This window comes from Rutidosis leptorrhynchoides, chromosome 2, assembly GCF_046630445.1.
Source record: "Rutidosis leptorrhynchoides isolate AG116_Rl617_1_P2 chromosome 2, CSIRO_AGI_Rlap_v1, whole genome shotgun sequence".
NCBI lineage: Eukaryota > Viridiplantae > Streptophyta > Magnoliopsida > Asterales > Asteraceae > Rutidosis > Rutidosis leptorrhynchoides.
This window is the reverse complement of record NC_092334.1, coordinates 666,157,450-666,171,499: the sequence shown is the minus strand read 5'-3', so window position 1 is coordinate 666,171,499 and position 14,050 is coordinate 666,157,450. Positions and strand designations below refer to the sequence as shown.

The 14,050-nt window shown below is 33.2% G+C and overlaps 1 protein-coding gene across 1 annotated transcript; it reads right to left on the bottom strand.

Annotated features, from left to right (window-relative positions):
* Positions 1-1,164: 1,164 nt before the first annotated feature.
* Positions 1,165-8,213, bottom strand: LOC139893896 (uncharacterized). The gene is made up of 4 exons (XM_071877096.1): positions 7,800-8,213; positions 7,598-7,719; positions 2,788-2,943; positions 1,165-1,456 (listed from the first exon to the last, which is right to left on the bottom strand). Exons 1-4 carry the CDS (start codon positions 8,043-8,045, stop codon positions 1,363-1,365), a joined length of 618 nt encoding a protein of 205 aa, XP_071733197.1. The 5' UTR covers positions 8,046-8,213; the 3' UTR covers positions 1,165-1,362.
* Between the last annotated feature and the right edge of the window lie 5,837 nt (positions 8,214-14,050).

The window sequence follows — 14,050 nt, the reverse complement described above, 5'->3', positions numbered from 1 at the left end:
CATTGAAAAAGGGTAAGGCGTAGTCGAGACGATCGAAAATTTAAAAGGTTAAGACGAGAGTTGGACGAACATTGACTGACGTCGACTTTTAGCTATATACAAATATATATACACACATATTTTAAAGCTAAAACACTTTCGTTGACTAGTTTCGACTAATTTCAATACTTGTGTAAAATTCAGGCCTAGTTGGAAAAGGCCCGTTATTTAATAGCTCCTGAAGATATCTCTATTGTAATTCTTCTTGATCTACACCATTTCAAAGGTACCTTGAGACCCACTCGGCCCTTTTGCCACTTTTGGGCCATGTAGTAATTGTTTCGGCATAACTATTTACGGAGTACAACTTACAGCTAGGGATAACAATAACAATTACTCCGTAACTTTCTATGTGTCATGTGTGGTTGGCAGATTATAGTTAATAAAAGAATTACTGTGAAATGACCCGTGAAATTACGGGTTTATTTAAATAAACAATATAATGTCATGTTTTAGGTATTAAGTGAATGTAAATGCTAAAGTCATTTATTTTACTGACCCGTTTGACTAAGAAACTTTTCCTTTTTTACAAATATATAGACATGTATTTTCGCATACATATGTAACGTAATTAATTTCGTAAAAAGAATGTATATTTGAATATTATTAATAATATACTAATTATAATTATAATTATTATATTAAAAGTAAATAATAATAATAAATAATTATTAGTAATAATAAATGTCTTTTAAATTTTTTTTAGAAAATTAAAATTACAATTTAGAAGAATTAGTATTTCCTTTTATAAAAGATTTCGTATTATTTTTTTTAATTAAATTAATATATAATTATGACATCATAATTATGAAAAGTAAAGAATAATTAGCTTAATGTCATCATTTTAGAGCTTTATATGACTATATAAATTTTTAATGTTTAAATGGATTGGAGGTTTTATGACATGAAAAAAGTTAAATATTTCTTGTTAAATAGACCGTAAAATCGAAAACGGAAATTGTTTAATTGGAACCACAAATTGTGACTAAGTTGGTCATAGTTAGTTACTCTTTGTGATGGAGTGGAAGTAATACTTTTAATTTAATGAAATCAATTAACATTAAAATAGGAAAATAACAAAACCACTAAAAGGAAATATTATGTGCACAAAATTTTGAGAGCTGATAAACAGCAGAAAAGTTGTCATCATGAAGAGTAACTGTGTTAATTTCCACTTTCATTGCAGTGTTGTATGAAATTATAAACGGAAGGCGGTACGTAAGCAAAATGAGCCGATTTATGATCAATGTTTTATGACTAAAACTATACCAAAATAGACCATGCACACCTCTAGCTAATTGTATTAAAAATACTGATCAGTAATCACTGTTTTCTTTTTCTTCTTGATCTCCATATAATTGCAGATGGATCCGGACATATTTGATATGGGATTTTGGGTGGAGGAACTTCAGGTACACTGCAACAATCATATAATCGCAACAAATCAAGAGTTATCCAAAGAATATAATGATTATTAAGTTTAATTTTGATTAAAAATTGGATAATTGTATCTTCGTGTTTTACAAGAAAATAGTCCAAACAGTTGGTTTCTTGGTCATCATAACAAAGAAAATAGCACATTCTGTTACTCATCCTAACCAAAAAGAAAAATAATTTTTTTTTTTTTTTTAAAGGCAAGCTTGCATCAGTCCGGACCGAAACCTAGTCATCATTTGCACACGCACACGCGCTTTCGGGCAGGAAACCCGAACCACACTCTGAGGATCCGACTCTTAAACCATCCCGAGGGGCAGGCGGGCTGGACCTTAGTCTCGGAGCGGGTCGGTAAAACCTTCCCTTTGGGCCACCTTCAAGGAATATATTTCAATTCCTAGAGCGGGTGACGAGGTTCGAACCCGAGACCTCTAGCCCTGCGAGTACACAAGTGTAACCGCGGTACCGCTGGACCGAAGATCCGTTGGTCAAAAAGAAAAATATTAATAGTAAGTGTTAGACATGACTTGGGTATGTTTTAAGGGTAAGAATATAAGTTTATCTTAATATATATTGTTTTGACAAAAAATGCTGATAATTTTTTTCTTAACAACTACGGAGTACTAGTCTGCTATGTGGGTTTAAATAAGTCATAAACATAAATTGATTACCTCATAAGTCAAGCTATGTGGCCTTTTTCAAAACCCCATATGCTATTTAAGCTTACCCAAACAAGTGAACAACTCCTTGTACTAACCCAACTTAAACATATTTTCATTTTTTTTATTTATTAGTTATTTTTCAAGTCACTTAGAGTCGAGACACATATATAAACACAAAATAGTACTCCTTCCGTTTCAATTTAATATTCTCTGTTTGACGTTTCAAGTATTTCTTTGTCAATTATAACTTAAAATATATATTTTTTTTGTGTATTATTTGATGAAATTTATATGAATGTATTGTGCTGAAAACATGTTTTTATTTATATAAATTTTATTAAATAATATATAACACAAACAAAAATATTTTAATTCAAAGTTGATAAAGAAAGACTAAAAATGTCAAATATGAACTATTAAATTGAGACGGGAGGAATACAAAATAGTAAAATTTATGGGATATCCATCCCAGATAGTCAAATAACTAGGATTCTGATATCATCATTCATCAGAAAAGGTTTCGGGTTCAACACTCACTAGCAAAATATCTTTAAGTGTCCTGATAAAGGGGTCGAAAACAATCACGAGATGACGTGATTAGGTAGCGTACATTATATCATACAATAAGAAAGTTAGAAAGTGAGAATTGTACCTCAATGTAGAAATTTCAATCTGAGAAAAGTCCATGCTTGTTGAGCTATCTGACAAAATGGGTCTACTTGTTGTTGTTAATGGTGAAGTAGGTTCCTTGATGGCAAGAATTTTGCAATTAAAGTTGTTGGAAATGTTCTTGTGGGCCATAGCTAACCTATTCCATAACAAGTATAAAAAGATGACCACACGTTTTTTTGTTATGAACATGTCTCGCTTATAATTGTACTAGTACTAGTTATCTGTTACGAAGCCGTTTAAGGTCTACGTCGCTATAGATCAAGTGTTACGATAGAATTTAATTACGAGTTGTTTGCAGCTGGAAACTTATCAATCACACTACGATGATGTTTATCGAATTGGGACCATCTAGTTTTGGCTAAAGGATTTATTGTACAACCATAAGGTTGGGTATCATTCATACCATGTTCATTAATTTACAATGTACTCTTAAATGTGTAAAACAAATAAGTGTCCATACTATACAATTGGGGGAGTCTAAATATGCTATGAAAACTTTAAGGCATGAAAACAATATATCATCTTGACACATATTGGTTTTACAACAATATTATAAGATATTAAGATATATACAAGATAAAATACAGGAATATTCTGTAACCAGGAATCAGGATAACCTTTATCATTAATGACCACACATAACATCTTAAAAGTTTAATAATGTTTTTATACTCAAGAACACCTTAAAAGTTTATTATTTTTTCTTACTACTCCTCTACATCTGCACCAACCACTTTCATTAACCTTTCACTAAACACTCCATATCATATTACTAAATAATATCCACAAATAATACCTACAAATTGTTAGTGATTTTAGTACATCCAACAAACATCTTAGTTAATTGGGATTTACTAGAAAACATGGATAATCAAGTTATATTTAACAACGGGTTAGTAGAGTGTAGAGTACACGCCCGTAAAAATTAACATGATATTGTCGCGGGTCAAGGGGGCAGCGCCCCTTTGAGGGGTCTGCTCCCTGTGAGTGGTTAGACGGGGCAACGCCCAAATCCAAACGATATACTACTATACACGCTTAATGAAAAGCTGCGCCCAAATGATTTTTTCCGCTAAAAGGTGTGACTTTTCGTTAACATAGTGTCCCGTCAAAATGAAGGGTTGTACCCTTTCGTTTGCAACCGAATTATACATTTTCCCCCCACGAAAACAGATATGCCTTCATACGAAAACAAAAATATTACTCATTCTCACCAATATTCTGATTTGATTTGTTCTACTATTTTTTGAACGACGGTTAAGAGTCATCGACAGAAGCCTGAACGCGAAGTCGGAACCCACTCACTCGATTGAGATTTGATTTGATTTTGTTCTTGTCTAAAATCAAATTGATTTATTGTCTTATCTCAATTGAGAATTCGTGCAATCCAAGGCTTGTAAGGGTCGAGATAGTTAATTAGGAAACGAGTTCAAGATTTAAGAAACTATCATGGATTATCAAATTACAACTTGCTTTCTAACACAAATATGTATAACTTACTAAACACAATGTACAAAATGAAAAGCAGGTGGGACATAACATCATGCGCCAACCAACACCAAGTTAGTGGTTGGCTCTGGTTTCAACGAACTGTGCCTATCCTCTGTCTGAAAATGGCGCACGCTAAGGATGCTATTTAATGCAAGTAGGGAGACGTCTTGGGCATATAATAAATTATTAATAATTTTGTTGAAATTATGATAGGTTTGATAAAAGTTAGTTTTACCCTTATATTCAAATAAGTTTGACTGAATTTATATATGAAATAGTTGATTGAAAGTAATCAATAAGACTCTCTTTACGAGTTTAATTACGAGAGAAAATAAATAAAGTGATGAGAGATGAAGGCAAAGGAAGTTTGATCCTTTTAATTTGAAAAGAAAACTTACGGAAAATAATTTCAATAATTCATTCACTTTCTTTCATTTATTTTCTATCAAAACTCGAGAACATGAATTATTTTTTTATTTCTTTTCAGTTCCTTTCTTTTGTTTCAAAAATAAAACTCAAGAATAAAGCATAAGGGTAAATTAGAAAGTTAAATGATATTTAATAGATATTTTATATAATAGTCAATTATTTTGAGACATATAAATATTTAAATATTAAGATCGATGAATACTTTTTTAACGATAAAAAATTATTAAGGGACTACCAAGAAGAAATAAAATTAAAAGGACTACATAACCAAACTAGGACAACGTATTTAGCAACACAAGTTAAGAGCCTAGAGTTAGGAAGCTTGAATCGAAAATGAACTTATTTAATAAATAAACTTTGAAGAACCTTTTATTTCAAGAGTCTAGAATCTTTTTGCTACTTAACGATTTACATTTTTATTCCATAATCATCATAGTCTTTTAATTGAAATTATGATTATGATTATGAAATTTTAAAAGAGATTAAAGTTTAAATCTTAATTAACAGCATATTAAACGGTCATAAAAATCAGAATCATCATCAGATAATTTCATTAAACCATAAACATCTTAATAAAACCTATTAACAACTTTTTTTAAAGAGATTTTTTTAACCATAAAAATCTTAATAAAATCTATTAACAACCTAAAATCCCATCTCTCCTAAACTATCAAGCTCCAAACACACACAAATTTATTTTATTATGTAAAAATTGGATTTATACGACATCGTATCACCAATTGTATAGTTTATGTGTCCTGTCCACCACCACTCTGCACCCATAACATGCTTTTGTTGTTTGTTTTTCTCAAAAAACAATATATATATATATATATATATATATATATATATATATATATATATATATATTGATTAATAATAACCACATATTGATTGCCCTAAAATTTTCAAAATGGAACAAAGTAGAATCATTCGTCACAACTCACAATAGTGCATATTTTAATCGTCCACGTAGTGTACCGTTTATGACATGTTCTGTATATGAATTCAACCAATCTTACTTGAATTTATAAAAAAATAATAATTATTTTTTACTTAAAAGTAATCCCATTTTGTCATCACTTACCATCAATTTGTTTCTTTTAAAATCTAATAATATACAGTGATATTGATATTGATATTTTAACATTGAATTTAAATTTAAATATTAATATATTATATTAATATTAATATTAATATTAATATTAATATTATATAAAAAGCGTCATAGTCGGTGATGAACATAAATATATGCCGTTGACCAACATGTAACAAACTACTCTTGACAAACCATTTTAAAAGTTTGAAATTTAAATTTTCATTACCTCGTTATTGTTGAATAGATGTTCCCTCAAACCATTATTACTTTAATTTAATTTTTAAAATACAAAAGTTGAAACTAACCCAATATGTTTTGATGGGAGGTCATCCGTATACTATATTTCATTTTGTCATACACCACCAACTAGAATAATTTTGGACACTTTAGAATTCAAATCGAAAAAATAACGATTTTGATACAACAATAAAAAAGAAAGGGCTAAAATGTCTAAAATGTTTATTTGGTGATGTATGCCAAGAAGAAAATGATATACGAATCACTTTACAACACCTTAATTTATATATTAACTAATCGAAAAAAATTATGAATAGTAATCAGGGAGTACTTTCAACTTTTTACTTTTTTAAATAAAATTTTAACTAAATTTCATTTTCCCAACAAAACCCCCCACACTTTTTTGAAAAATTCAAATCGACTCCCAAACAGGGGGTAAAGCGTCAAATAACCATTTTCATAAAAAAATCTTAAATAAACTCTACCCAAATATTCAACGGGTCATATCTTCTCGCTCGCAACGAGTTAAATTTTTTCGACACCATCGTTAAACTCGAAATAATTTTAGGAACACAATGTCACTAGCTATACGCAAAACGGACGCTTTTTAAAAAACGCTAAATATTTGATGTACTTTTCATACACGTTGATTTTGCGTTAAATTTTTTAAAAGTCGACAATTCCATAGCGAAACGCGGAGATACACATATATTGTTAATTTAAAATAACATTTAAATCTCTCACGGGTTATACCTTTTAGTTCGACTCGAGCTGCGCTTCAACGACATCATCGTTAGCCACAAAATAATTTTACTAAACGCAATAAAATACATTGAAAATCGAACCCCCGGCGCGAAGCGAGGGTTCGATAACTAGTTTTATCTATCATTTTAGATGATGATATGTATCATTTTTGATAGATATTACCATTACCAATATAACTAATAGACAAAATTTGTCTTATTTGTTATGAATAGTACTATTCAATTTTTTATTTTTTACAAACTAACCCACTAACTTCCATTAAAATACAAATTGAACCCTCTACTTTATACCTATATTATAAATTATTATTTATCCCATCACTAACACCAAAAACACCCACCACGCTTTACCGACTTTTACACTGCGCTCAAACAGTAGGACCCACATAAGTCACAGCTATGCTACATTTTTTTTTGTCTCCAACGATAAAAGAAGCAATTTTCTTATTAGGAACAACCCTTCAATGCTACTAAAAGATATTGAAAAATATTTTTTTTACAAAATAGATCAACTAACTTTAACGCTAAAAGAAGCAACTTTCACAAAAGGAACAACTCTTCAATGTTAGATGTCGAAAAAAATTCTTTTTTACAAAATAGATCCACAAAAGAAGACTTTTTTTTTAACTCACATCCAAAACAAAGCCCCCGGCGCGAAGCTATCCACATCTAGTTATTACTATGTTGTACAAAATACAATACAATTAACATTTATGGTAAAATTAAGAATTAAGATGATGGGTTTTTACGTAAAAGTAAATAAAATTTACCTGTAGAGAAAACTCTGATCATGAAGACCAACAACAAGAGTTTGTGCACCAATCTGTCGAACCAAATCCGTAATCCGTCCACCTTCATCGTCACCTTCCGTCACAACAATATCTATTTTCGTCTGTTACAAATACTAAAACATAATCAAATAAAAAAAAAGGGTAATAAAAAAAATTGATCAAATCATCAAAATTAACTCACATTAGGAAAACTATGAATACAAATATCCTTAAAAGAAAGAGCTAATTGAAAGCCTTTTAATCGAAGCAATCTTAGTTTCTTTCGATTACGCGATCTGCTTCCACTGTTCTTAGTTGCTGGAAACACGTGAAGAAGAGTTACTAAATCGCCATATCGAAGAACGTTATGAAGTGCCCAAACAAGTGCTGTTTTTGCAACATCTACTTCTTCTACGATCACTACTATCTTTCTTACTTCAATTTCCATGAATGGTTAATCGAGATTGTTGATTTGCATTTAATATGATCGGTGTGTTTCGAAACTTGCCGGAATATTTGTGGTTTCCGGGGAGTGGTTTGGCCGGCTACACATGATCGGTGTGGTCGTGTGGGCGCTGATTTGTCTAACTTATTATGTGGCCAAAAATACAAAGGGCTCTTTATTTTATTTTATAATACTTGTGGTATATGCACGGAAAAGCATTTGGCCATCTATAACGTATAACGTAGAAAAAGTTTTGTTTGTGATAGAATTTTTTTTCTTATTAAAAATAATAATTATTTCTAACAAAACGATTATTATTAAAATAACGATAACCTTTATCAAATAATGAAGGATTCAAAAATTAATACAACCAAACAAGACCGAAAACGCTCTAAACCGATAGTCACCCATCCACGTTTGGTGTTTAATGCGGAGTATTTGATTAAACTTAATCTGAATATCGAACCAAATCAAATCGTTAAAATCAAATCGAATTGAAAACGATTTTATGATCGATTAAAACCAAAAAAATCAAAACTCGTTTTTGGTTTTGCATTTGAACTTTTCGAATTCAGTTAAATAGAAGACCGAATTCAAATTCAAATTCAAGTTAATACTTATTTTTCAGTTCGATTTTACTTTCAAATGTTTAAGAACTAAACAAACCGAACCGATTAATTCAAAATGATGAACACCTCTTTTTTTCTACTTGTAAAAAAAAAAAAAAAAAACCCTAATTATATCCACTTTATTCTATTTATTTCAATATAGTACTTTGAAACGGGGTGTTGCTAAATAAATTGTTAATTAACTTTTTGTTAGTAATGAGTAACGATTCGGCCCGGGTGTGTTTTAGCTTATATATATGGGGCATGACTAATATTGGTTGAATAATTAAAAGTGTTTGATGGGATCGGCTGCAGAGTGCTAGTTATTTGCATCTGCAAAAGTGCCTATGGTAGTTACTTGTTCGTAGTGTAACGTTGATTATTTACATGACTGTAGGTTGTTTATTTGGTTACATTTGCGGGGATTGCTACTCTTTCTTCGGTTCATTTTTGTAGTCATCTGGGAATAATGATCTTTTTGCGGTGGTTGTGTTTCTGAGTTGTTCTTGTTTGTTTGGCGTTGGGGGAATTGGTGTTGATGTTGAAGATATGGCGTTGGTATCATATGCAGTGAAATAAGAACGGATAATGTTAAAAACAGTTTATATGGTCTACTGATTTGTGCTTGTGTTTTTTGTTGTGTTCTAACTTGTGGTGTTTGTCTTTTCAAGGGTGTCTTTGTGCTGTTATTTTTCTACAAATTCTTATGTTTCTATACTTAGTGGGAAGTAATGGGCGAGGATGAATTCTGGCTTTTCGAGGTTGCTTTGGCTGAAGATGAACTGCAATATTTTTCCGATTCCTTAATTCTAACTTTAGGATAGTTGGTGGTATTTCTTTAGCGTTGTCGCCTCCCATTGTAGTGACCATCATTTCGCATTCGATTCCGATTAATGAGTTTGCTATTTTTGAGAAGAATGTGAGCATTATCATACCAGATTTGTCAGTAAATGGAGCATTGAAGGAGTAGATGTTGTTTCGCAGTAGTGTCGTTTGTTGTGTGATGAGTTAAGCTGTATAAAATCTTGCGAGCTTATTAGCACGTAAAGTTAAATGGTATTTATATGTTTGTTTTACCTTATGATATATGAGTCTTTGTTATCGTGGTCTGGGCATTGTAATTATGGTAGGTTTTCGCTGAGACGTTTCTTGCATGTGGGGCAACCATAGTAAAACCATTCCTTGCTTGTTACAATTTTACCGATTTTTCCTTCGCACGCGGAGAAACAGCCCTGTGGTTATGTAGTATTGTTAGAATTATGTGAAAAACATTAATACCAACCAACATATCATAGTTTGTATGAAATGTTAACAAAGTAATATAGCACGGTCTGCATGATGTGTAATAAATAATGGCAGATATAATGAGCTATATTCAAGACATTACTAACTTTACTGTCGATTTTATAGAAGTATAGCACCAGTTAAAACACAAACTACTTGGAAAATACCTTAATCGTTCTTCAAACCAAAATTACATCACAACAAAAACTGCAAATGCAATAACAATCACCAATATCATTGTAGTAAACTGGCCAACAATCACGTTCAGAAAATAACAACAAAATTACCTTCAGAAGTAATCGCATGTGACAATGAATAGGGCAAACTAAATGCAGACGATACAACTGACCATAAGAGACAAAAATATAGTTACAAGAGAACTATGAAAGACAATTAAATATAAAAAAGCAAATACGAAATACACAGACATACTAGGGTCAACCATAGATACATGATAAGCAGAAGATACCACATCCTTATTTCGAGTATCTCGTCCAACAAATCCAATAACATTACCACAATGTGTAACGGACGACTTGCTAACACGATTCTTTTTCGCAGTTGATGAACTTAAGGAAGCAGCACACTTGCACTGTTGGATGTGAAGGATATCAAAAAAAGTAGAAGAAAACGTTTCAAAAGAAGAGGCGCGCCGCGGCCCTTGAGAGGCGCGACGCAACCTAACGCATAAACAGAGCATCAGATTCGAGAAACTTCTGTCCGGGATTTTGCCTTGGAGGCGCGACGCGGCCCTATATAGCCGCGGCAGGGCTCGTCTAATGGGGAGTTTCCATATTGACGTTTTTCTTGTTCTCCAAGGTGTTTCCTTGTTGTTTTTGGCCTATATAAGCATCTTATTGTAACCCTCATGTATATGCACGAATTATATCAATAAAATCTCTCTAGTTGGTTCGTGGATTAAAGTAATTGAGATTCGATAAATCTCGCGTTCTTTATTTTTTTCATTATTGTTCTTTCGTTTGTCTATTGTGGAAGCGTAAATCTCTGGAAATTACTCTATTGTTTGGGTCCTATAATCCTTACAATTTGTATCTAGAGCTCAAGGTTCGAGCTGGGATCAATGGCAGAAGACGGTAAATTGAAGATTGAGCGGTTTGATGGCAAAGTCTTCGCTTTTTGGACGATGCAAATAGAAGACTACTTGTATTAAAAGAAACTTCACCAACCTTTGTTGGAGACCAAAACCGAAGGCATGAACGATGCCGACTGGATGCTCTTGGATTGTCAAGCTTTGGGTGCAGTTCGTCTTGCACTTGCCAAGAACGTTGTTGTTAATATTATGAACGAAAAGACAACGTTTAATTGTTCGAAAGCACTCTCCAACATGTATGAGAAACCTACGGCGGCGAATAAGGTTTTTCTCATGCGACAGTTGTTCAATACGAAAATGAAGGAAGGTATGAGTGCAAAGGATCATATCAACGAATTCAAAAATCTTGTTTCAAGATTGGAGTCGGTTCAAATCAAATTTGATGATGAACTAAAAACACTAATCTTGTTTTCATCATTACCGGAAAGTTGATCGGGTACGGTTACCGCGATTAGCAGCTCTACCGGTACTACTAAGCTTGCGTATGAAGGAATTAGGGATTTAATTCTCGGTGATGACACTCGTAGGAGAAGTTCAGGGGAATTGTTATCCGGTTCTTTGTTAAGTACCGACAACCGTGGTAGGAAAATTAATCGCGGTGTGAAGAAGAGTAAAGGGAAGTTCAAGAAGAGCTATCCATCAAAAGACCGAAGTGAAGCTATTTGTTAGGGTTGCAATCAAAAGGGGCATTATCAAAGAAATTGTAAGAATGCTCCGGTTAAAGATGTTAACTTAACCGCGGAAGATACGGAGGATGCATTATTATGTAGTATTGAAAGTTCGTTGGAGTACTGGGTCTTGGATTCGGGAGCTTCGTTTCACGCCACACCCACTAAGAGCGTGATGAAGAATTTTTGGTCATATCAAGGTAAAGTTAGATTGACAAATAATAAAGGTCTCGAGATTAAAGGTACATGAGATGTTGTATTGAAGACTACTCTTGGTTCTAATTGGACTTTGAAAAACGTGAGGTTTATTCCTAAGTTAAAAAGGAAGCTAATCTCGGCTGGTCAATTAGATGAAAAAGGTAATGAGGTTACTTTCAAGAATCGCCAATGGGATGTGATTAAGGGTAGTAGGGTCGTGGCTCATGGACATAAAAGGGGAACTCTCTATATGATTGAGGTGTTTGAAGAAGACACGGTGATTGCTATGGTTGACGTTGGGGCTAGTTCTAATCTATGGCACCGAAGACTCGGGCATATGAGTGAGAAGGGTATGAAGGTTCTTAGTTCGAGTGGGAAAATTTCGGATTTGAAAAAGATAGAGCTAGGGTTTTGCGAACCATGCACTTATGGGAAGCAAAAGAAGGTGACTTTTGTTAAATCGGGGAATACACCAAAGTTAAAGAAATTGGAGCTAGTTCATACGGATGTTTTTGGGCCAACGAATGTAGAATCGTATGGAGGTTCTCGTTATTATGTCACCTTCATTGACGAATCTACTCGAAAGGTATGTGTTTACTTTCTTAAAGCTAAATCCGAAGTATTTGGTACTTTTGTGAAGTGGAAAGCTAAGGTTGAGAATGAGACAAATTTAAAGGTCAAGTGCTTAAGGTCGGACAATGGAGGAGAATATGATAGTCTTGAGTTTAAAGACCATTGTGCAAAGCTCGGTATTAGAATGTTGAAAATGGTACCGGAGACACCGCAACACAATAGGGTTGCCGAACGTATGAATCGTACGTTGAATAAAAGGGCTAGGAGTATGAGACTACATGCCGGTTTTCCTAAGATGTTTTGGGCGGATGCAGTTAACACGGTGACTTATTTGATTAATAGGGGACCCTCAACACCATTGAGTTTTCGAATTCCCGAGGAAGAATGGCTAGGTAAAAAGGTTAGTTATGATCATCAAAGAATCTTTGGGTGTAATGTTTATGTGAAGACCAAAGATATTGATAAAGATAAACTTGAAGCTAAGTCAAAGAAGTGTACGCTCATTGGTTATGGTTCATATCTATTCATCTCATAAACGAAAACATAAACCCAACTCCTGCTCGACTTACAGCCACCTGTTACTCATCTCTTCTGTTTTCTGTTTCAAACTCTCGCAACCAACACCACCTTTTATTTCTTCTATTCGGTGAAATGATGATGATATAATGGACCACAATTAGAATGGGTTATTGTAACAACCCAAACCAAACTCGTGCAAAATATCACTTGTAACAACCCAAACCAAACCCGTGCAAAATATCACAAAAAAAATAAATAAATAAATAAATAAAATTTAAACTGGTTGTAATATTATAATATATCCATGGTTGTAATTTCGTGTTATCAGTGTTACATCATATAGAAACTGTTAGTTTCTATATTCTGTAAACTTTCAAATAAAAAACATACGCAATGCTATAACGCTACCGGCTTCGTGGTTCACGTCACTACGCATTCGAGTCATACTATTTTATAGTGCTACCGGCTCCGTGGTTCACACTTTGTTTTATAGTGCTACCGGCTCCGTGGTTCACACTTTGATGCTACCGGCTCCGTGGTTCACATCACAAACGTGCACTATGATGCTACCGGCTCCGTGGTTCACATCATAGCACACTCACACACACACACTATGGCACTCCCGGCTCCGTGGGTCATACCATAGCATACAAATAAATATACCATATACATACATGTATAATTACTCCACTCACCTCAAAGTCTCTTGTGAAAGATAATCAAGTCCGAGAATCTTCAAGGTAACGCACCTATTACATTTTACACAATATCAATCACAACTCAAGTTGGTCAACCCACTAAAACTCCATTCTAGGGTTATCTTGACCCATTGTGCAATTTTGACCCATTTGCAACCCTAACCCTGATATTTGGGTTAACATCCCCAAAACCCTAATCATTTGCCAAGTTAAGTCCTAAGACGCTTTCCAATACAAGGCTTATGCATCAAAAACATACATTAACCCACTTAGGACCATCTTGACCCATTTGACCATTTAAAGTCAATACACCCATTTCGGGTCATCTACTAACCCACTTAACACCCCT